The following is a 26,386-nucleotide window of genomic DNA, read 5'->3' on the forward strand; positions in this document are numbered from 1 at the left end:
TTCTTAATAATAGCATGGAATTTTTTTTTTTAATATTCGGATAGAAATGGATAAATGTCCCATACGTATAATGAGTATTTTGACTATTAATTTTCAAATATAAATAAAAAATAATTGATAAAATTTATTTAAATGGTAATCATAAGTTAAATTAAATATTTAAAAAATGTTTCAAAATTTTAATTTTAAAAAACTAAAATTAAAGCAATTGATGATATATATATATATATATATATATATATATATATATATATATATATATATATATTCTTACCGGAAATCTGCTGTAGAGCTGATCCGCCAGGTAAGATTGATGAGCCTCCTTCGCTGGGTGTATTGGTGCTCCGAGATGGGGGAGGTACCTGCAAAAGAGACTCCGATGCTAAAGTTAGGGTTTGTATGAGTATGAGTCTCGTATATATCTAATGCACATACCTTTGTGTGAGTTAGGGTTGTCTTGGGCCTTTGGGCTTGAGATAAGATATATCATGATATGATATAATTGAAGGGCGGATCTGGTCTGGGACGAGATCCTCTGAGTCAGGTATGATTCGCTCAAATGTCGGGCTGACGTCATGCACCGCGTGCCCGGGGTTACTTGTTTGCAACACTAATCCGGGCTAGGAGCCTGGGTGCGAAGTACGGTTAGTACACTAGCCCCCCGAGCTCCGAAAGCCGTAGGTTGAGGAGTTAAGACCGGGCTTGCTGGAGGGGGAGCGACTTGGTGCGTACGCTATCTGGAGCTTCGCCACGTGGCGCGGCTGTTCATTTCTGGAAAGTGCGGTCGACGCACTAAAGGAAATGGCGGTTAAGCGATGATGGCTTGCATTTAATGTTTTGTCAGGCGTGCCCCTTGGTCGACACGTAGCCTGGTGGTTTTGAATTTCGGGGAGAGGCTTTTCCCTTTTCTCGCGCCTTTGCCCTTTTCACTTTACTCTTTCTCTGTCTATCGGTTTCTTGCGCACGTCTCGTCTTTGCGTTGCTCCTCGTTTCCGTTTTCTTTGTGTTTTCTTGATGGCTGGCGGTTATGGCGGCAAGTCCTCTGCCTCCACTAGGGGTAGGGTACGTGGCAAGGCGGTGGTCGCCGCCGAGGCAAAAGGGGCGCCTCCGCCCGGAGACTCAGAGCTGGGCATTCCTGGTTATGAGTGGGTCAAACACGAAATGACCAGGTTTGCGAGTGTCTTTGATTTGCAACCGGAGGTCGATGCGCTGTGGGAGACGCACAGGATTTGTGATCCCTCCGTCTCTCGGATGGTCCGACTGGAGCCTTGTTTGGCTGGCGAGGGTGAGTACATGAAAAGGTCTGCTGATCCCCCCTCATTTTATGTATATGAGAGCTTTTTCAGAGATTTGGGTGTTTGCCTTCCCTTTACGCAGTTCGAAAGTGATTTTTTGAACTATATTAATGCGGCCCCCAGTCAGTTGCATCCCAACAGCTGGGGCTTTTTTAGGGCGTTCGAGATCTTGAGTGGAGTTCTAGGGATGGAGGTATCCCTGCCGGTCTTCCTTTCTTTTTACCAGTTGAAGGCGGGTGGTTCGACGTACGGGACCTTGTCGTTAAATGGAGGTAAGGAGGGGGGTCTGTTTACCCCTTATTCCCTTCATATAAAAATTACAGGCAGGAGTTTTTTCGGGTTACTCTTGCTGGTGTCAACCCTTTGGAGGACGGGGGATTCTACTTTGGCGGGCTGCCAAGGTTTCCTTTCTATTGGTGCCACGACCCTGTTGGGTTTCATGGGGTGGAACCGTCGAAGTTAACGCTGTCGGAGACGGTTGCTGTTGAAGCTTTGAAGGCACTTCCTCGTCCGCTGGACTACAAGCTCATCCTATCGCTCGAGCATTCGGCGCACAGGGAGAGAGACTTGGAGGGTGGGTATCTTGTTGTTTTCGTTTAGCTGTTGGGGCTTAATGCCTGCTGATGTGCTCTGATTTCTGTACTTAGGTATTGTGGGAAGGGACCTGTGGTGTGGCTGGAAGCAGCGCTATGGCTATAATGTGGCCGAGCTTGAGGGTCCTGAGGGCCAGGGGGAGGAGGAGGTCTCCCCCCTGAAGATAAACCGGAAGAGGAAGAGGGTCCCGGCGGAGACCGGGGGAGTCGCTGCCCCTCGCGAGGCGGAGGGGGTCGTTCCAGGGGCCTTCGTTGTCGAGGCGGCGGGCTCAACTGGGACCTCTCTATTGGAGGGGGGGGCTCGGGTGGCGGAGCCGGATATCGAGCCCCTCTGCCCTTCTGCTAGAGTGCATGTGCAGCGCTGCTGGTCGAGGGGTAGGGACTATTTGTCACCTTGTTAGTTTTTCCTTTGCATGCTTTTGCCTAGTGTTTCTGAGTTGTGATCGTTCTTCGTAGGTGGAGGCTGTCGTTGGGTTAACTTCCCGAGCCGTTGGCCAGGCTGGTGTGCCTTCTGAAGCGGAGATTCCGACCGTTGGGCGGCTCGCTCCTATTGTTGAGGTGGGCAGCGTGTGGCTGTGATCTGCTACATTGTTGCGTCTCTTGTTTAGTTGGTGAAATTTTTATATATATTTTTTTCTATATTTTTTGTAGGCGGGGAGCACCGCAGGGGTTTCTGATGGTCGAAGGTCACCGGTGGTGGGGGGTAACGTCCCGGCGACTGGACCAGCGGTTGGGCCGGTGGCCTCCTCCTCCTCAACCGATCGTCGTGGTGAGGGCTCTGGTTCTGGGGCTCCGGCTCCTACGCCTGCGACGAGGGTGCCGCCCAAGCGTCCCTACCTTGCGTATCGTTATGCGCAGGTGGGTGCACCAACACAGTTGGAGCACCTGAGTGCGTCGGAGGGGATCGACTCTTGGTGGAGCGCCTCGCTGACGCCTGAGAAGTTTTTTCCGCAGGGCTCCTTGAGTGTGGCCGATCAGGCGATGTTTGAATCCGCCGGGCCCGTGGCAAGTTTTGACGCTGCCCAGATCTTTTTGCAGAGGGGCACGGCCATCGTGGATTATTGGAAGCGCAAATGGTCCCGGCAGCAGGAGGAATTATCAAGGTTGAAGGGCCAGGTGCAGCCCTTGATGGAGGAGAATAAAGTTCTAGCCGCCACTCTGCTCGAGGCGAAGCTGCAGGGGGTCGAGCTTCAGGTGGCGCAGAGGGATCTTGCCGAGGCCCAGGGATCGTTAGAGGCGGCCCTCCGTTCTAACGAGGCTTATGCTAGCCAGGTTCGCTCTCTGGAGGAGGAGATATCCTTTTGGAAGGGTGAAATGACGTCTGTATCTGAGGAGCGTCTTTGCGACGAGGTGGTCCTCAGTACTAAGGAGGCGGAGGTGGTCCATCAGAGGGAGAGTCTTTCGGCTCTGGAGGCCGAGAATGCCGCTTTGAGGAAGAGACTCGAGGAAGTCGAGCGCTCAATCATGGTGGAACATAAGAGAGGCTTTCTTAAGGCGGCCCGGCAGGCTAGGCTCTTTGCGCCGGGGTTCGACCTTTCCGGGATGCACTTAGAGAAGGTTGTCCGCTTCGGGCGGTTAGTCTGAGAGGACGACGTCGAGGAGAGTTCTAGTGACAATGCTTCTGTATAGGATAATTTTTGTATTTCCTGTTTCTGACTGTCTTTATGGATTATGGATTATACTTCTCAGTTGTGCAAGTTTTGTTTAGGTGTTGCTATTTCCACCCTGATTTTTGTTATGACGAAGTTCAGACTAGCTTTTTGCCCTGTGTTTTTGGTGGTGAGGTTTATTTGCAACCGTTAATAATGAGGTTTCTTTTTGTCTTGTGACGGGGTAAGATGGGGTTCGTTTGCGACCTCTATTTGAGTGAGGTGAGGTTCGTGTTCGACCTCCATGAGGTTCGTTCTCGACCTCTATTTGAATGAAATGAGGTTCGTTCTCGACCTCTATTTGAATGAAATGAGGTTCGTTCTCGACCTCTATTTGAATGAAATGAGGTTCGTTCTCGACCTCTATTTGAATGAGATGAGGTTCGTTCTCGACCTCTATTTGAATGAGATGAGGTTCGTTCTCGACCTTGATTTGAATGAAATGAGGTTCGTTCTCGACCTCTATTTGGATGAAGTGAGGTTCGTTCTCGACCTCTATTCGAATGAAGTGAGGTTCGTTTTCGACCTCTGTTTGAATGAAATGAGGTTCGTTCTCGACCTCTATTTGGATGAAGTGAGGTTCGTTCTCGACCTCTATTCGAATGAAGTTAGGTTTGTTTTCGACCTCTGTTTGAATGACCGGGTAACGGCACCGTAAGGGATTTTGAATATATAAAAGAAACGAGTCATTTTATTGACGAAAGCCGTGTGCCTCGTTAAAAAGAGTGCACCGTGTATTTGTACAAAGTTTAACTGAAGTAAAATTTGAGGTGGGTAGCGTTCCAAGTTCGTGGAACGGGCTTCCCGCTGAGCTCCTCTAGCTGGTAGGCTCCGTTTTCCAGGTTTTCTGCGACTCAGAATGGGCCGCCCCAAGTGGGTGCGAGCTTCCCGTCCGACGTGTCCTTTCGTGCTTCTCCGAGTAGCCGCCATACCAGGTCGCCTTCCCGGAAAGACCGGGGTTTCACCCGTGAGTTATATCTCCGGGCGGCCTGGAGTTTGCAAGCTTCTGCGTGGATTTGGGTTTCGTCTCGGAGCTCGTCTAGCAGGTCGAGGTTTGTTGCTAGCTCGTGGTTATTTTGTTCATTGTTGAAGACTTGGCGTCGGTGGGATGTTTGTCCGACCTCTACCGGGATCATTGCGTCGGCTCCATAAGTTAGTCGGTAAGGTGTTTCTTGCGTGGTTGACTGTGGGGTGCAGTGGTATGCCCAGAGGATGCCGGGAAGCATGTCGGGCCACTCCCCTTTTGCGTTCCCTAGCCGTTTCTTGAGTTCCCGGAGAATGACCTTATTGGCTGCTTCGGCCTGGCCGTTGGTTTGGGGGTGCTCCACCGAGGTTGGCAAGTGCTTAATTCCGAGTTCTTGGAGGAAGACTTCGAATTCTTCTGCGATGAACTGCCGCCCGTTGTCAGTGACAATAGTGTGGGGAATTCCGAATCTACAAACGATGTTTTTCCATGTGAATTTTTGCACGTTTTCCGTGGTGATCTTGGCAAGTGGGCGCGCCTCGATCCATTTGGTGAAGTAGTCGATTGCCACCAGGAGGAACTTTAACTGACCCTTCGCGGGGGGGAAAGGCCCAAGGATGTCCATTCCCCACTGGGAGAAAGGCCATGCTGCCATCATGTGGTGAAGAGCCTCGGGGGGCTGTCGATGCGCGTTGCCAAACTGCTGGCACTCTTTGCATTTCTGGATGTAGTTTTGGCAATCTGACTTCAAGGTGGGCCAGTAGTACCCAGCCCGGAGTACCCTGGCTGCCATCGAGCGAGCTCCGGAGTGCATTCCGCATACTCCGTGATGAATTTCCTTGACAACATAGTCTGCTTGAGATATGGTCAAACTTTGAGCAGTGGGATGGAAATTCTGCGTTTGAATAATTCACCGTCGATGATGGTGAATTTTGCTGATCGCATTCTCACCTTCCTTGCCTCATCCTTATCTGTAGGCAGGGCTCCATCTTTTAGGTAGTTCCATATGTCTGTCATCCATCCTAGCTCTTCGCTGTCGTTGACATTGACGGTTTTATCATCCAGGCTGGGTGAGTGCAAGGTTTCCTGGATAATGGTTCGGTGTTGCCCGGGCTTTTTGGTACTGGCGAGTTTTGACAGTAGGTCTGCTCTGGTGTTCTGCTCTCGCGGTACGTGTTTTATGGAGAACTCATCGAAAGACGAGATCTGTGAGGTTGCGGTATGAAAGTATCTCTGTAGGATGGCGTCCTTTGCTTGGTACGTTCTACCATGAGTTTGGAATCGCTGTTGCAGCTTACTCTTCGAGCTCCGAGGTCCCGGGCTAATCTTAGTCCGGCGAGGAGAGCTTCGTACTCCGCCTGGTTATTAGTTGCTTTAAATCCGAACTTGAGGGATTGTTCCACGGTGATTCGGTTTGGTCCTTCCAGGATGATGCCTGCACCTCCTCCTTTGGAGTTGGAGGATCCGTCTACATGGAAGGTCCATGCTTGGGGTTCTTCTGTGGTGGCCGGCGTGAGCTCGGCTACGAAGTCGGCCAAACATTGGGCTTTTAGAGGTCCGCGACTTTTGTACCGGATTCCGAACTCTGACAGTTCTATTGACCAGGCAATCATGCGCCCGGCAAGCTCAGGCTTCCGCAGGATTTGTTTGATGGGGTAGTCGGTTTTGACTACCACCTGGTGGCTTTGGAAGTAGGGTTGGAGTCGCCGGGCTGCGGTGACCAGTGCCAACGCCAGCTTTTCGACCATTTGGTACCTTCTTTCGGCATCTTGGAGGACCCGACTGATGAAGTAGATTGGGGTTTGAGCCTTCTGATGCTCTTGTACAATGACGGCGCTGATGGCGCCTTCTGCCACTGTCAGGTAAAGAAGGAGGTCGGTGTTGTGATCCGGCCTTTGCAAGATTGGCGGGGTTGTGAGGAAATTTTTGAAGCTTTGGAACGCTGCTTCACACTGGTCGGTCCATGAGAAGCCTTTTGGTTTCTTTAACAGGGTGAAAATTGGTCCCGCCTTCTCCGCGAGTTTAGGGATAAACCGGGACAGTGAGACCAGCCATCCGGCCAGGCGTTGCACCTCTTTTACCGATTGTGGGCTTTGCATGTGTATGATGGCCTCGCACTTCTCGAGGTTGGCTTCGATTCCTCTACTGGTGATCATGAAGCCAAGAAATGTTCCTCCCCGGACACCGAAGACGCATTTCTCCGGGTTGAGACGCATGTTGTGTTTTCTGATCTGGGCGAACACCTCGGCAAGGTCGGAGGCATGGTCCGTTGCCGAGATGGTTTTTACCACCATGTCGTCCACGTAGACCTCCATGTTTCGCCCAATTTGGTGGTGGAAGACTTTGTCCATCAGCCGCTGGTAGGTTGCCCCTGCGTTTTTTAGGCCAAAGGGCATCACCCGGTAATAGTAGTTGGCACGATCAGTGATGAATGACGTGTGTACTTCATCCGGTGGATACATCATTATCTGGTTGTACCCGGAATAGGCGTCGAGGAAGCTGAGGAGGGCATGCCCGGATGCTCCGTCGACTAACCTATCGATGCTCGGCAAGGGGTACGAGTCCTTCGGGCATGCTCTGTTGAGGTCGGTGTAATCGACGCACATGCGCCACTTTCCCAAGTTCTTCTTTACTAGGACTATGTTCGCCAGCCAGGTAGTGTACCTGACTTCCTGGATGAAACCGGCGTTGAGCAGTTTCTGCGTTTCAATGATGACGGCATCCCGCCTTTCGCCGCCGACCTTCCTCTTTCTTTGGGCGACCGGCTTGGCCTCTTTGTGTATCGCTAACCTGTGACAGATGAAGTTGGCGTCTATGCCGGGCATGTCAACGCTGGACCAAGCGAAGAGATCGGCGTTCCTGAGGATTTCTCCTTGGAGTTGTTGTCGTAGTTTGGGGTCTAATTGTTTGCTGATCTTTGTTGTTTGGCTGGGGAGCTTTCCAATTTGGAGATCGTCGAGCTCATCGACGGGACTGGGCCGCTCATCGTGAGCGTCGGATCTCGGATCGAGGTCGGTGGTTCCCTCGTGATCAGCACGGGTTAGAACAGTGAAGTCGCTTTTGTGTTGTCTGATTGGGAGGGCAGCTTCTAGGCTGTCTACGTAGCATTGTCGCGCTTCCTGCTGGTTTGCTCTGATGGAGATGATTTTTCCGTCGTGCCCCGGGAATTTCATGGTAAGATGCGGGGTGGACACTACCGCCCCGAGTTGGTTTAGGGTTGACCTGCCGATGATGGTGTTATAGGTGGAGTCGGCCTCCACCAGTAGGTACCGAACCAGGATTTGCCGGGAGGCCGCCGGTGTTCCGAAGGTCGTCAATAGGTCCACTCGTCCTCTGGGGTGGATGGTTGCTTCTGCAAAACTGACCAAAGGTTCGGTGTGAGGTTGTACGAGAGAGTGGGGAATGTCTAACCTGAGGAATGTTGGCCAGTATAGGACATCGGCCGAGCTTCCCTGGTCGACCAGGGTCCTGCGAACTTCCTAATTGGCTAAAGTTACTGTCACGACCATGGGGTCGTCCTGATTTGGACTGATTCCGACGTAGTCGTCGTTAGTGAAAGATATGGTGGGCGAGTCTCGGCGCACAGTATGCGTGGCGGGGTGTACGCGGTTGACTTTGCGTAGGTGTTCTTTCCGGGACGAGCTGCTGGCGCCGCCCCCTGCGAAGCCGCCCGCAATTGTGCTTACTAATTGGTTTGGGGGGCTAGGCCTTGCTTCCCGGTCTTCCAGGTCCCGGACTGCCTCGCCGGGGCCGAGGGGTGAGTCGGAGGGACGATCGGGGTACCTCCATTGGGTTTGAACGCGGACAGTTGTGTTCTTTAGGATTGTCAGGTTGGTGACGCGGGTTGAGTCTCCTGAAGCTGTATGTTCGTTGCTCATTTTGCTTGGGTGCTCGTCTGATACGGTTCCTGGTACGGACCGTGCGAGTAGCCGATAAGAGCTTGGTCTGATCGGCCCCACGGTGGGCGCCAAATGTTCTTACCGGAAATCTGTTGTAGAGCTGATCCGCCGGGTAAGATTGATGAGCCTCCTTCGCTGGGTGTATTGGTGCTCCGAGATGGGGGAGGTACCTGCAAAAGAGACTCCGATGCTAAAGTTAGGGTTTGTATGAGTATGAGTCTCATATATATGTAATGCACATACCTTTGTGTGAGTTAGGGTTGTCTTGGGCCTTTGGGCTTGAGATAAGATATATCATGATATGATATAATTGAAGGGCGGATCTGGTCTGGGACGAGATCCTCTGAGTCAGGTATGATTCGCTCAAATTTCGGGCTGACGTCATGCACCGTGTACCCGGGGTTACTTGTTTGCAACACTAATCCGGGCTAGGAGCCCGTGTGCGAAGTACGATTAGTAATATATATATATATATATATATATTATTTTTTATTGTAATTTAGAAATATCTCATTGTGTGTACTTTTAATTCAAATTGTTAATTTAATTAGTTTAAAAACAATATATAAAAAAATGACGACTAGTTAGAATTACTTTGGTATCAATTTACGGAAGTAACTTTTGTTGTGTTCTTCAAAAATAACTAAAGGAGAAATGTCCCACCAAGGAAAGGAGAGCATACCAATATTGGCAAATAAAATCTGTAACGAATAGAAAATAGATATGATAAATGAATATTTATGGATAATAAATAGAATAATGTTTATATCCACAAATTAATGAGGAGAGTATAAATATCATAATATTCATATTAACAAATACTTATACATGTTAATATTCAATTTATTTGAATTTGTAAGAATTTGATTTTATTTAAATTTATATAAATTTAATTTTATTTGAACTTTATTTAAATTTATAATAGTTAAGTATTGTACTTTATTATCTTTTATTTTGATTTATGTCTTGTCAATATATTTTATTTTATCAATTATTATTTAAATTTTAAAAAATTATATGGTTGAACGTTTAAAATTTAATTTTTAAATCTATTTATTGTTATAGTATAATTATGAATATTTTAATTTTAATTTTATAATATTCAAATTTTTTTATACAAATTCTATTTAAATCATAGTTATAATCTTAAAAAAAAACTTATGCAGATTTTTATAACTTTTAAAAGAAAAAATATTACAAATAGCTAAAATATATAATTAAAATATATTATTAATTATCTTTAAAATATTTTTTTAATAAATCCTCACAAATATTCATAAATATTTATAAATATTAAAATATATATATATAAATATTTGTTGAACAAATATCTACGCAAATAAGAGAATGAGTACAAAAGGAATATTTATCCCTATGACCAATTAACATCGCTAGTCACGCATCTAAAGGACTAATATCCCCTAAAAAAAACTCAAATTAATTAATACTTCAGCAAAATCACCGACGGCTAAGGACATGTAATTACCATCAAAGATAACAGTGATTTGAGCGAATATGTTGGTTGTCTAATCATGAAGGAATATACAGAAGTACCAAAACTCTAAAAATGTGATGATTTACAAAGATTCTTCTGTCATATTTGTGTTTTTTAAAATAAAAAAAAAGAAGAAGAAAATAATTAATTAGCCAGCTCCTTCTTTGGAACCGAATACCAAGAGCTTGCCATCTTTCTTTTCATTGTATAAATAGAGAAAAATATTTCTTTTAGGATCAGAGAATGTCACGTTTAGCAAAAGTTACTAACACAATTAGTTTAACATGGTATTCTTTTTTTTTTTTTTTTTTTTTTTTTGTAAAGAATGAAAACTAAAATAGCAGATAAATTCAAGACATAGAATCTTTACCTAACGGTAACAAGATAAAATCAGGAGGACTCCTCCAAAATACATTGGAACCTATGTTCCGTACACCCTAATTAGTCAGCGTATGAACTACTGAATTCATCTCTCTAGGGATATGGCTTACGTCAACTATCCAGCCCCTAGCTATGATGCACTTAATACGACGAATAACATCATAGTGCTTATGCAGATAATCCCTGTCCGTTGACCGATCTTGAAAAAGCATTACTGCTCTCAGGCAATCACATTCGCAATTCACCTTCCGAAACTCACCTTCCCAACAAAACGATAATCCCTCCTCCAAGGCCAACAGCTCGGCACGTAACGCATCCCCATGTAGAGCTCCCCGCGAGAAACCACCCCGCCACATACCTGCCCAATCGCGGATTGCTCCGCCCTAACATGGTATTCTTTAACTACTAATTAGAATTTTATTTGAATTTAATCATTGTCATGAATGTAGAGTTATAAATATCGATAAAAGAGAGTTATATTTTCTAATTATATATGATAATTAAAAATAAATAAAAAGAAGATTGTATATCATGTTATGATAAGAAATTTTTTTGATGGTTTTCACATATAAAATGATGAATTTGATTACAATCCTATTGTGTCATTCTCTTTTTTAATTAATTTTTTTATGGTGTATAATGATGATAAGGTTTTCTTGAAAACTATTTTAACTTTTTCTTGAAAACTATGTTAACTTTAAATTACTAAGTTTTAATGAGACTTTTAAGAAGGTAAATCAAAATGACTTTTCAACACATCACCTATGAGAGAATTTATATATTTTTCCTCATTTTATATTAGATATAGGTTTTATTTTACAAACGCAAAGTTAAAGTTGGAATATATAAGATTTTGTACATATTATTCAAATTTTTATATTATTTGGTTAAGTTCCGAGAATCAAGTGTAATTTATTCCGACCTTTCAATAAGATTCCTGTTTTTAATACCAAAAAAATTCTACATTTCTGATTGATTAAGGATTTGTAGACACCCACTACAAGAAAAAGATGAAATAGTCACTAAATTTCGTGACTTAAAAGAGTTTGATGTTATTAACCACCGATTTTAGTGACAAACCATTTGTCATTATTAACTGCAAAACAACGTCCGAGTAGATGTGGTCACTATATTGAGTTAGGAATTAAACTTTGCGACAGAAACTTTGAAGTGGCAAAATATCAAATAAACATAGAATTAAGTTTTAAAAAAATAATATTAATTACATCGTCAAATAGAAGTTAGACATTCTAGTAGCTAGTGATTATATTTTTGGCTTAATTGCAACAACATTCCATTTTCCAATAGTACAATTAAAGAATTTTAATATGAAAAAGGATTTTTTTTTTGTAGTTTTACCTTTAGCTATTTCTTTCTTAACTTTTAGAAATATCAACCAGTAACAATTAAATTCTAGGACACCATCAATGTGTGCCATTGGTGATTTGTTAATGCCAATAACAAACGGCCAATGGTTGTGTCACTAAATATTGGTCAGTTTTTTTTTTCTCTTGATAAATGCCTCATTGCTTATTGACTAGTTAATGTTTATTAGTCACATGATTTATATGCATTTATTTATTTATTTATTGGTGATTACTTTTGTTGTTGAATTTCAATGTTTAAGATCATATGATTTTCATAGTATCCTTTTTTATACATATTTACATCACTAGTTTACCCCAAAAAAAAAATATACATATTTACATCATTATGACCCTTTTATTAGAAGAAGGTGTGATTTCTAAGTCAGCAAATGAACAAAAAAAATTAACAAATGACGAACATATTTTATTGACTATCACTATATATTATACTAAGCATAATGTTGGTGATACTTAAAATGATCATGTTGGTGATACTCAAGATGATCGTGTTGATATACTTGAAAAGATTATTAATTGTTTTTTTTTTCATTTATGATATTGTATATATTTGGTGCTAATTTTTTATAAGTTATATTTTTGTAATTTATCATGTTTTTTATCATATATACATTGTTATTTATTTATTTTTACTTTTTGTGATTGATTTATATATTATATTATTTATAATGATTACGCTTTAAGCAGATAAAAAAATTATAAAATATGGAAAAGAAAAAACATCGTATTAATTATTGAACTTAATTTAGCGACTGGTATTTTAGAATAATTAGTGACCAAAACTTTTTACAAATATATTATTATCTTTATATTAATTGTTATAATTAGCGACCGAAAATAATTGGTCACTAATTACCACGAACTCTTGCCAAATCCGCTAGTGAAATAAAAGTTAAATTTCTTTTTAAATAATTATGAAAAAATAGCAACTAAATTAGCAAGTGAAGTACAAGTTTTTAAATATATTAAAAATTATTTTTAAAAAATAGCTATTAATTTAGAGAAGTATAACTAGTGACACTTGCAAAAACTTTAGATAGTAAAAACAATATTATTAATATTATTGTAGTATTAAAAAATTTATATATCACTTTTAATAATATAAATATACATCATAATTATTTTCTATAAATTTTTATCTACTACTATTTAGATATGAAAATATACTATGTTAAACTAAGTTAGACTATGATTTTTTTATGTTTGAGCTTAACTTTTATTGAAAATATATGTCAAGAGTCTAACTTGTTCATTTGTTTGGGATTTTTAAATATTTGGTTAGAATTATAACCCTATTTAAAAGATCTACTTTGTAGTAATTTAACACTAAGAAATATGTGAAAATAAATATACATGTAAAAATTTATTAAAAAATCAAGTTTAATTTATTTATAATATAAACATGTAATTCTTTTGTTCATAGACATGGTCCATATAATTTCTCAAAATTGACAATCAACGATTAATTTGTGCTTGTATGGTGTGATTTTTACTAGTTAAACATTATTTTAACACAAATAAAAATTAAACTTTAGAGTACCAGGTCAATCTCCCATATCTTAAGACAAATCTTACGATCATGCTAGATCAAAAGACTTGGTTTTATAGACACATTTTTAATATCTAATGTAAATTTTTATATGATAATATTATTTAAAAATTTTATAATAAAAACTTTAAATAAAACATAAATATGACACTCTTAACCATTCAGATTTTTTTAATCAATATATATCATAAATATAAAGCGCAAAAGATAAATACTCATACTAGAAATTTCATTTTATCATTTTTAATATATTACATTATATGTGAGAGTTAATTAATACACACAAACATATACATATATATATATATATATATATATATATATATATTAACTAAACTTGAAAAATACTTTTTTTTTTAATTATCAAGGATTATTTTTCATTACATATAGAAACTAATCTCCTTAAAAAATATAACAAATACTAAATAGATAGTCATTCTCTCCAAAGTTGAGTTTTGTGCATCCGATAAACTTTAAGCATTTGCAAGTTTATTTTTATCAAAATATAACTTTTATTTTTTATAACATAAAAAATATATAATATGTATGCTATATAAAATTGTAAAATGTTAGTGGGGACAATTACCCCCACTTTCTTTCACATGGATATGTCACTAATATAACACTGGTTGTTAAAATTTGTCAAAACTAAGTGAAGCAACCAAAATAACATTAACAAACATGCTTTGTTTTGCAACTGAACGGTTTTCAATCGCTAAAATGACACTGCAAATTGAAATTTATAACTAAGACTGGTTGATCACTAATTTAGTCATTAACATAAATAGTGATCGATTATCATTTAGCAACAAAAATATACAATAGTGGTGACCTTTCTAATTTAAATACATAATTAAAAGTTAATTTTTTCTCTTTTTTATATCATATTAAATCATACATTGTGCTCTCTCTTTCTCTAGCTAAATATCATTTAGATCAAAGGTAAATTGATCTTTATATTAAAAATATTACACTAAAAAAAACTTTAATTGCAAAGAATATAGTAGAGAGACAAAGAAAAAAACCTACATTAATTTGAATATAGAAAGTTAGAGAAAATATTATATTTAGAATAATAAAAAATAATTAAGCACAATTTAAAGAGAGGAGAGTTAGAAAAGATGACACCATGATTTATCTTAGTTTTTTCCAAACTGAGACACATCTAGTTGTCCAAGTTACTCTTGAAAATTTTCTACTACTTTTACTAGATTTTATGGTGCAATATTTCTTTCATCAAAACACCTAATTTTGACAACTTTACTTATGAAACTCTTTACCTTTTCACTTTAACCACTCACTAGGGATACCTACTCTAAGGATAATGAAACGATTCTTGCAAATTTGAGTGATCACCAACATTTAGAACCTTAAAGATGTTGAAATCATGGAAATAGAAATTAAAATATATATTATTTATCACTAAAATTACATTAAGATCAACATCAACAAATGATAAAATTAAATAATAATGACTTAAATAAAATAAGAAGAAGATTTAATGAAGTTTGGATTGAAACAACTAGACACTATCCTCAAAAAGAAAACGTTCCCATTACACTAATAGATTATTTTGTAATGCATATCTCTCTTAAGATAAAAAAAACACCGCTCCAAAATATATTTGTAGTAATGAGAAAATAATTTACAAACATGAAGAGATAATTTTAAAGTATAATAGTGTAAAGTGTAATCTACTTAAAGATAATTTTCTAAGTGCACAACCTCACAATGGAATTTTTTTTTCTCTTTTTTAGAGGGATTAAGCGAAAAATGAAATATAATTCCTAAATATAGGATATTAATTTATTCTTAAAAAAATATTTGATTATCAACAAGAAAAAGCATATTCACCGATTGATTCTTCCACTTATAACTCAGTTTTACTTTGAAGGAATAAATTCCAAGTCAAAGAAATTGACTCTCGTGACTTTAAGCAATTTTTTCAAAAACAAAAATCAGTTATTTACTTATTTTAATCTTGAAATTATTTTAAAGCTTTTCCTAGATTCCTAATAAGAAATACTTAGTTAAAGTGATCATTCTTACAAAACAAAAGACATATGTATCAATATAACTATCTAAAATCCTTTATTTTTAATCCAAAAATAATATTAAAAAAATAAACACTAAAATAGTCATCAAAATGTATAACATTTTATTCTCAATTTTTTTAAAAACCTTACGATTACTAATTGATTTTTTAAATAAGTATATTTTAATTTTTTCAATAAAATAATATTAAAAAAATTAGAATATCTATTAATTTACAAAATTAAAAGCTAACAATTTAAAATTTAATACTAGAATTATATAATACTAAAAAATAGGTGTCATTAATTTGTTGGGCTGGAATGGGTCAAGAACTGCCACATTATTTATAAGGCTCTAGATATATACATTTTTTTTTATAAGTACATCTTATTTTTTTAAAATAAATTCCTAAAATATTCTTAATTTTTTTTTTAATTTTATACCCTCAACTTTTAATTTATTACTTTCTTTTTCTTTTTCACACACCTCCTTTCTTATCTTTTTCAGTTTTCACATGCATCTTTTTGTCTTCTTCTAATTTTTCACTTATTTCAATATGTAGTTTTAGTTTTCAATTTTTATATTACTCTCTTTTCCCCTTAACTCTTTCACCTTTTCAAATGCACTCGGACCTTAGAACTGGTGCACGACAACACTATAGATATGTACGTGTGACTTCTTCGACAATTTTTGCTGACTTAGACACACATTTTTTTCTTCTAACACTTTCTGCTCTTTCACATCTCCAAAAATCTTAACATTAAATTTAATGTTATGAAGAAAAAAAATTCCGGAACACTAATTTCACAATTCTAAAGTACTTTCTAGGATAGTAAAATGAATGTTCCGGGAAGTATTTTCTAAAATTGTGTTTTTTTATATACTTTTAAAATGTATTTTTTGGAACACTAAATTTATTGTTCCGAAAAGTACTTTCCAAAAATATATAAAATAACACTTCTAGAAAGTATTATTTGAAACGCTAAATTTACTGTTCCATAAAAGAACTTTTAAAAATTGTGGAAAATAATATACTTTTGAAAAGTACTTTCTAGAATAGTAAAATTAATGATCTAAAAAGTGCTTTTTAGAAGTGTGTTGTTCTACATAATTTTGAAAAGTATTTTTTGAGACAAAAAAATTACTGTTCCAGGATTTTTTTTTCAAACAGTATGTTAAAAGTATAATTTTGAAAAATGTTTTCAACAATACTAATTTTACTATTTTGAAAAATATTTTTATGGAACACAAAATTTATATGACATTGTGTTTTCTAAGTGTGTAAACAGGGGAAAACACTTGAAGAAAAAATGCACATTTGGGTCAGTTCTTTCAATATTACCGAGAAAGTCACATGCGCTTATAATGTTGTCAAAAAATAGTTTTATGTTATGTCTCAAGTGCATGTAAAAACTAAAAGTTGAGAGGGAGTGAATAATAGTGTGAAAATTGAAAGAGGAGGGGAAAGATAGTAATGTAAAATTAAAAAAAAATTAAAATTACCTACTAAAATAAATAGAGAGTGGAGGAAAGATAAAGAGATGCATGTAAAAATTAAAAATAGGAGAAAATAGTAGGTGTGTAAAAAAGAATAAAAAAGTGAAATTAATTATTGGGATGTAAAATTAAAAATTTTAAAAATTAAAGATATTTTAAGATTTTTTTTTTCAAAAAGGAGGTGTACTTATTAAAAAAAAAAAAAGAGAGAGAGAGAGAGATAGAGAGCTGTATATATCATAATCCTATTTATAATCCCTAGTAAACTTTTTTTGTCCAAAAGTTTGTGGTTGGGCCTTATACTTGGAAATAGTCGGAAGGGATGAAGGCCCGTTTATAGTTTATGCATAGGTTTCGTTGCTGGATGCTGACCTAGTTTCCTGAGTGATCTAAAATTGAGTGTTTTTTTTTTTCTTTTTTCCCCGGTTATGATGATAATAAATTAAAAAATTGTGAATGCAGAAAATTAAAATAGGTATTTGATGGTTATCAAATTTCTAAAGGAGATTACTCCTTATGTTTGATGAAATAATACTCTTTGATAATAAATAAAAAAATAAAAAAATAAAATATATTTTCTGTTAACTGAAAAAAAAATATATTTACATTTTTTTATTTGATAAAGAAGTATAATCCATTCCCATCATGTTGACCTTTTATAGAGATAAAGTAATAATTTTAATTGTGACTCTATGTCCAACTTTTAAGTATCATTCTTCTATAATAGTATTTTTTTAATAAATGCTTTTTAAAAAAAAAATCTCAACCTTTTATCACTTCTAATCTATTATTTTTAAAATAAATTTTAATATTTTAAAAATAAATTATTAATATATAAAATAACCTTGTAATAGAATATATATTATTTATCACCTGTGTAAAATAGGCCTTTAGTGGCTCCGCACGTATAAAAAAAATAAAAGATTTTCTTCGCAACTCCTCATGGTTATCTCTACGTACTTTTTTTCTTGAAAAAACTAAAATAAGCTAGATAATAGTAAGTAATTTATAATAAGGAAGAAATTTAAGAGTTATTACAGAAATAAAAATGTTATAAAAAATGTGTATACTAAAAGACTGTATTGTCTTTATTTATTGTTATAGATAAATTTAAAATATAATTTATTTGATAATTTTTTTTATTTTAATTTTTAATTATACTGTAATTTATAAATTCAATTTTTTATTTATTGAAAAATTTTTAAATTCTATAAATAAAATTTTATGATGTACTTTATAAAAGCTAAAATATAAGTTTCTCGCAATAATAAAATAATAATTCAAAAGCGAACTTATTAAATATGTTAAGCATATTTAAAGCATGTCACAAAAATTATAATTTTTTTTTTCTCTAATGTGCAAGAAAGTGAATAATAGACTAGTTGTGCTACTTTTGTTTACTTATTAGGATAGTTTTTAAAATCGAAACCAAATTGATGAGTTTTACTAATCTTTTATGAAATGATTCGGTTATTGATAACTTAAATTTTTGAATTTTTTTGTTGGTTAAACTCTTTGATATAAAGATGAGATATATTTATAAAAGACATTTAAACATTTAAGTTAAGAAGAACTCAAATACTTAGAAGAGCAATAAATGAACATTAATTTTACTTTATTTTATATGATTATTTATACTGATCATAATAGACTTAGATTTGGTAGGTCTTGTTTTTTGATTACCAATTAGGTAATACGATTGTTGATGAAAGATTATCCTTTAATCTTGTTTGTTTTTTCACTAATTATGTAATTAATGCCCAAAGGTTTAATAACATTGAGTATCTTAGGTTACTTTTGGTGGTTGATATATTGCCGAGTTAATGTACGAGGGTTTGCCTTGGTCATCTTGAGGGGACAAGAAGATCAAGACTGTAACAAGATGAAACACTTAACAATGAGTGACATGATTGAAGCGTGACATGAGAGTATTAACTATCTTGATTACTAAAGTGGTCGAGGTTAAAGATTATGATGCAACGCACGCTTTCTACTATGGTGTGGAAGTCTCATCCTTAATAGTTGAGATAATTAGACAAGCTGAGACGTAGGTTAACATGTGACCTTCAATTCCTTTCTAATATAAAAACACTGGATCATTAATTTGAACTAATATTTTAAAATTTTAAATTTAATATGAAATATCTTTAAGATAAAAAATACATATCTATCAAGAATTATATATAATTATAAATTATTTTGACCAATTATAATAATTTATAATAATTTATATATTAATTTCTTATAATTTGATATTATAATGTAGTATTTTGTGAAACTCTTTGATCAAGTACTGTTTCCAGATTGTGGACTTTTTTTTAAAACCAAAAATAATGATGCTGGCAAGAGAAAACGAAAGAAAGAAAAGATGTTGGTGTACTATAATTATAATTTATGTTGAATTTGGAACAATAGATGGTTGTAAGTTGTGTAGCAAAACTTAATGCGATAATTGAGCTAAACTTGCGGGACGAACTGAAACAAACATTGGCATGGCAGGTCAACCCAACACATCTTTCATAATTGATGCGTTGAATTTTCAGTACTTCAACTCACTTATCTCTAAAAATAAAATGTCAAAGTGTTGGAACTTGTTATCACGTTGGATAGTACACATTTCTTAGGTACAAATATATTATCTTTAGTTCTAATCGTAACTCGTAAGCAATAATTTCTTTTTTAATTTTAATTATAAATAATAATTATTAGTTTTTAAAGTTATTAACATTATTTTTTATTTATTGTAACTCAAAATTATTATATTAACTTTTTTTTTATCTTGATGATTTCTCTTATGTTATTTATAACTGAGATTAGAGATAGTAAGATATTATTATTTATATTAATTTTAAGTACTATTCTTTTCTTTTTTAAATTGATCTCTCAACTTTTAATAATCTCTTAGTTATAACTTTTTTTTTCTTCTATTTAATCAAATTCGCCACTCACCCCTAGCGAAAGATTTTTGTAGCATTTACATGAATTGTACTGTTAATCGAGTTTTATTTGGCGATTGTTCTTAAAATGCTTTTAGTTTGAAAAAAAAAATAACTAAAATTTAAAATAAAGAAAAAAAAATTAGAATCCATTTTCCCCATTTTTTTTCTTCTATATTCACATAACTTTTAATTATTTGCAAACTTTCATTAATGCCCTTGGCCAGCCATAATTTATAATAATCAAGTTGTGTCATGAACTAATCTCTAATTTACAACATTGACTAGCAATATTAAGTAGGGTAACAATAACATAACTTTAAACCTTTGAGTGACAAAAACTCCATGAATAACTCAAACTATTTCCAACAGGATTTTAACTTCTTTGATTTGAACTTTAAAGTTTATTATTATTATTTTTTATTGCAATAACATAATATAGTTGAGATTTAATTATTCCTCAATATTGAAAGTGGGAGACAAGGATGAGTTTAGAAGTTCATTTTGGAGTAAATTGTTTACATTTTCAACAAAGCTAAAAGAAGAAAAAGAAAAGGAGGTGGAGGAAGAAGAAGAATACGAAAGAATGAAAAGGTTATTTAGTCATCATCATGTCTCAAATAAACCAAGCCACCACCAACAACTCCCACATAGCCACCAAAGCAAATTAGAAGTAGTTTGTCACTAAGGTTGTGGAGGTAGAAGAAGAAGAATAGAATAATGGGGAAGACTGAGTCCTAATTTAGTGTGATGTGGTGTGTCAAGATTTATAATTTAAAATCCAATTTGGATTTAAATTTAAATATCTGAAATTTATTGATAATGTTTGAGGATAAATAAATAAATAAATGAGAAAATTAATGTAGGGAAAGTCACCTAACTTAATAAAAAAATTTCTAAAAACATTTTCAAAAATAATAATTCAAAATGATCTTGGTGTTATTTGATATTTTATTTAAGTCAAATTTATAATTAAAAATACATCTAAAAATGAGCACCAACATGTCATTATTGTTCTGAGAGGATCTGAACTTAAACATTTTAAGCAAAATCTCGAATTCAAACTTTGTGAATAAAAAAAAATGGTTAAAGAATGGACTAAATTTAATATAATTTAAAATTTGTATAGAATTTAAATAACTTATAGACTAAATTTTATATGGTTTAAATCAATAAAAATTAAGATTGAATAACAGTTTCAGTGTCCAAAATAGGGATGATATAAATTTCTAGTGTGAAAAAAATATATTTTTCCAAATTTATATTTATGTGGATAACAATTTTAATTAAGTATATATTGTTGTAATCTATAAGCATCTCATATTACTCATACTCAAATATATCAAAATAAAGGATTAATTTGGTCCTTAGATTTGTATCTCACTGTTATATATATTAGTCCCTGAAATCAATAAAAATTTAAATATGTTACTATTTTTTTTTAAGTTTCATTTAACTTTAAAAATATTAACCATTACCTCCTTGCCTCCTTTTTTTTTTTTTTTTTCTAGCTCAAGAACTTAAACGATAATAACAACATATGTTTGAAGATCAAAATTTTTAAAAAAATGTTATTTTTAGGGACTTAATCTCTAAAAATATTTAGAAACTTATTTCAATTTTTTCTTAATTTTACAAATTAAAATGACAATAAAATATAATTTCAAGAATTACATCGATCATTTACTCAACTTATTAATCACATCCTAATTAAATAAAATTATTTTATATATAAATTATGAAAATGAAATTATGAGAAAACTACTAGAGTCAACATAATAGTGAGAGTTAGAATAATATGCATAAGATTATATATTCTAATTTCAATGTAGTCATTGTACAAAAATAAAAATAAAAAATAAAATTGAAGCTACTAAGTAGCAGACTAAATATGTTCCTTAATTAATAAACTTAAAAGACAAGCTCATAACAATAGTTTTGCATTATCACTAAAATGTTAACAATGGCCACATAATTAATAAGTTAATTATCAAATAAAAAATAGGTTACAAAACAATAATTGGAGTTATGATAATAAAGTTGCTAATTAGACTAAAAACTAGTGACAGATGAGTAGAATGGACCATGTTAAACAAAAGAGTGAAAGGATGCCTACCACGTCTAACTTCAAAAAATATGTTTCAAAGTTTTGATAATAACAAAAGTTATTACATTTTGATAAATTAAGTTACTTGAAATGTATAATAAATTTATCGTATCGTCCAATATGAAAAGAAAGGTATAAATGTTTCATCTCTTACATAGACAATATTTGTGTTTCTATAAAACACACAAAATAAATTTATTCTTTCAAGATTGATAGAATATCCGTCTAATATTTTCATTAACAATGATGTAATAACTTTATTAGTAGGATCGAATGTCCAAAAGTTCTTAATTACACATAACATCTTTGATATTCAAAGGACATATGTCCAAAACATTTTGCAAGACCAATCCCTGCTCAAAATTTGTTTATGTGTTTTTGCACTTTTATTATCGTACATATTCAAATCTTAAATAAAATTGAAAATGCTATAACGATCATCTTGGTATTTAATGAAAAACAAGTTTTTCTGATAAATAAGTATAACCTTTGATCAAAAGCAAACATGTTTATCAAAGTAAGTACAAAAAGAATGAAGAATGTTTAGAAAATGGCTTCAACATCAAAACCAATCATCTCTAATGAATATCTCAAGATAACACAATAAAGAGATGATAAAAGAACAAGTGAAGATAAAGATCTTTAAAAAATGTTAAAACTTTGCTGAAACACTTTCTTTACTCATTTTCTTAACTTAATCATATTCGTCTATTGAATGATCAATTGTGTTAAGTTCAAAAAAAAAAAAACTTATTCCTTGCATAACAAATTATATATTAATGCAATATGCTTAACTTATTTATTCTCATTCTATGAGTAGATTTTGTATACCTTCATTTTTTGTTGTTTGTGAAAGTCTCGAGAGACTTACTGAAAAAGAATATTTAGGTGTTATAATTTTTATTGTTGCAAGTGATAGAAGTGGCCCGGAGAATACTTATGTTGCAACATGTTTGCCTTATGAAATTCTTTAAATCTAAAGATAATTAGACATATATAAGTTGAGTGAACCAATATATAAATACTTATGTTTTTATATTTGTTCTCTCTCACACTTTAACTACACAATTACCTTTTAAACTAATCCTTGCTTGTTTGCAAAAATTTAAGAATAAGAAAATCATGTACACATTTAACTTCCTTTTGTATGTTATCTCATTTATTTAAGACTAATCCCCACAACTTGATGAACTTCATTTGAATATATCTTCACTAAAAAATTAAGATGTTCACATTTAATATTTGATATTATCTCAAACATAATTATTTTTTAAGAAAGATCATGTGAAAAACAAAAGAGTGGTGAGATTATAAATGTAATATTTTGTTTATATTGAATAACATATAATTATGAAGTGAATAAGATAATAAATTATCTTTATTTACACTCATATCAATACCGTATTAATTTTAACCCTAACTTATATATTGTAAAAACTCTAACTCGGTAAATAACTTTTATAAATAATGAATTAACTTGGATTCAATTTTTATTTATTTATATATACTATGTAGTTTACTAATCATCGTTAGAAAACTTAACTTATGATCTTTAATAAGAGTGTGAATCTAATTCTACTCGAAGTAACCAAATGTTGGTCAAATAATTGTAATTATACCTAATCCAAAATAACAACTTATTATAAAAGAAATAATAAAACAAGTAATGCGCCCATACTTTGTATATGTTCGCCGCAAATCATTGTTACAATTAAAAGGATTGGTCCTAGGGATGGCAACTATACCCGTACCCGCGGATAATACCCGAACCCGTCCCAATTTTGACGGGGAATACCCGGTTTGACCGGGTACAGGTACGGGTAAAACCCGATATATTAAATCGGGTACGGGTACGGGTACAGGTATGTACTTACCCGCCCCATACCCGTACCCGTACCCGTCCCCGTTCCAATTTTTAATTTAATACCCACTTTCAATTTAATTATATTAAAAAATATTAATATTTTTTTATGTGTAATTATTTATTATAGTATGAGCTAGATAAATAATTTAATTATAATTATAATATAATAAAAAAAATAATTTAAAAATATCATTTTTTAAAAAAAAATAAAAAAATAAAAAATTAATGAGTATGAGTGCGGGTACGGGTATACCCGATACCCGACAGGGACGGGGATGAGGATGAAAATCCATACCCGACGAATACGGGGACGGGAACGGGTTTGGGTTTGACTTGCGGGGACAGGGACGGGTATCATAAAACCCGTACCCGCCCCGCCCCGTTGCCATCCCTAATTGGTCCATAATGTAATGCAATTATGTTGTAACTGTTAACTTTTTTGAAGTCATATGTCGGTACTCAAAACTGTCTTTTATTGACTTATATAGGTTCAAGCATAGTCTTAGTTATTTCTTCCTCTTATGGGAAGAAAATGATAGTTACTTCTAGAATGTTAGAATGTCATTGAAGTATCAGAACTCTAAAATCATAGATAGAAAATCAATCATATAATTATAAGCCACATAGCTTAGTGTTCTGAGATAGTTCTCGAGATGAAAATAGGGAGAAGCGGATTCATGACATCTAATTTCTGATATAGGAACATGTTTTCTTATATATTTTAATTTTAATTTAGGACTAAAATAAGGAACCGTGACGATGTAGAGACGTCACCTTATAATTTTAAAATATACTTAATTAGAGATCCCTGAAACATATTAAAAAATAAACACTGATAACATGTTTAATGAGTTTATTTAGATACTGGTTTAATCTGTATCAAGCTAGATACTGGTTTATTTAGATACTCTTTGTAGTTTCTACGTATTTCATTTATTGGACGTGAAAAAATTGCAATTAGTGAGTTTCCAATGTGAAAGTAAACATATGCTAGACATTATTATTGGCATCTATTTTATATTTTAATTACTATTGATCTAAATGTATATTTTCTTATTTTTATTCAATTCCCTCTTGTTCACTTCTTTTATTTTGTATCATATTATTTCAATAAACAAAAAATGCAGAAAGACAGCCATCATATTAATTAACAAGAATAATAATATTATGTGAGAAGAAGTCATAACCTGCGAAGTTGAATGATTGTTTCAAGTCCCAAACTACAAAACAAGCTTCTGTGGCCCACCACCACACTTGTTTCCAACAAACGGACTCCATATTGGGCCTAGGCTGGGGACATGATCCCGGGCCCATTGTTGTCATTTTTCTAACTTTTAAAGAATTATATATCTATTTGCTACGATTTAATTATTTGTGCAACTCAAGTTACATACTAATTGTTAAATAATTTTTCAAGTGATAATCTCACAATTTATAGTGCTGCATAATTTAAGTAATTACTTTGAAAAAGTATATATAGTTTTCTTATCAATAAAAAAATTACAATAACAATAATGAAGTTAAATTAAAATAACTCAACTATGAACTATCTATACCCAACTTTGTACTATGTTCTGTTAGGTTGACCCTACTTATATAATTTAAATAGCTTACCACTAATAAACAAAAATAGAATTTAATAAGAAGAAGAAGAAAGACTATTTTGTGTTATTCCGCTAAACAGGAAATTGGCGTAGGTTTGGGTGGATAATTCAAACCACGTGAGAATTAAGAATGAATCACTCTGGTAACTTGATTAGTGTGTTTTATGACGTAAGCAATGATTCAACTTCACATTTCAATTTATTAACAAATATATATCTGTTGCCAGAGCCGCGTTTTAGGTATAAACTGAAGTCTCAAATCAACTATGGTTTTTTACTTCCCTTGTTTTGTTTATAGTCAAAGATTAATGTTAATCTCATCCCTAATGATTAGATTCCTAAACGACCACTCTTCAATCACAAGAATTTTTTTTTTTTTTTTACTTTAATTTAACGTTGATTCACTCTTGCCCAACCAAATTATCTCAAGTTACTAACAATTTTTTAGTGTTTATGAGGAAGTTTGTGGTATTTTATTCTTCGAAATAATGATTGACGCTATGTGCCTCAAGCATAGCACCCTACTTATTATATATATTTACATGAAAGTGGATAATTTTAGTATATTCTTAACATCCGAAAAAAATATCTAGACTGATTTTTAAATGACTATCGAAATGCATTTTGGTCATGCACGCAATTGAAAGGAATCATTGATTCCAGCCAACTTTTTCTGAATTATTCTTATGCTGATAAATTTTCTAAGTATTTATTGAAAATAAAATAAAGTAAACATTTACATTTAATTTATTTTTTAAAAAGAAATTATATGATTGTTTTAATAAAATTAAAGTATATAATATATATATATATATATATATATATATATATATATATATATATATATTTGTACCAGAAGGTGTTTACATAGAAAATCAAGAATAAGACACCTATCTCTCTATTCCCAAGTTAATATTTACATAGTTTTAACATAAATACCTATTAACCCAAGTAAGTTACAAAACAATTCCCTTGTTACAACCAAACATGTTGCACTATGATCATCCTATTCATAATCATATCAAATTTTCTACATGGCTTATTCTTATATCAAATCAAATTATATTCATTTTTTTTAGCAGTACCCTTCTCAATATTAGCTTGTTCTCTTCCTGTCTTGGCTCCATTTCACTT

The 26,386-nt window shown here is 33.9% G+C and overlaps 1 protein-coding gene across 1 annotated transcript; it reads right to left on the reverse strand.

Moving 5' to 3' along the window:
- Window positions 1–5,368: 5,368 nt before the first annotated feature.
- On the reverse strand, window positions 5,369–8,379 carry LOC145955847 (uncharacterized). Its single transcript, XM_083071083.1, has 3 exons — window positions 7,999–8,379; window positions 5,800–7,953; window positions 5,369–5,707 (listed from the first exon to the last, which is right to left on the reverse strand). Exons 1-3 carry the CDS (start codon window positions 8,377–8,379, stop codon window positions 5,369–5,371), a joined length of 2,874 nt encoding a protein of 957 aa, XP_082927209.1.
- Window positions 8,380–26,386: the final 18,007 nt, after the last annotated feature.

This window comes from Cajanus cajan, chromosome 1, assembly GCF_000230855.2.
Source record: "Cajanus cajan strain Asha chromosome 1, NIPB_CcT2T_4, whole genome shotgun sequence".
NCBI lineage: Eukaryota > Viridiplantae > Streptophyta > Magnoliopsida > Fabales > Fabaceae > Cajanus > Cajanus cajan.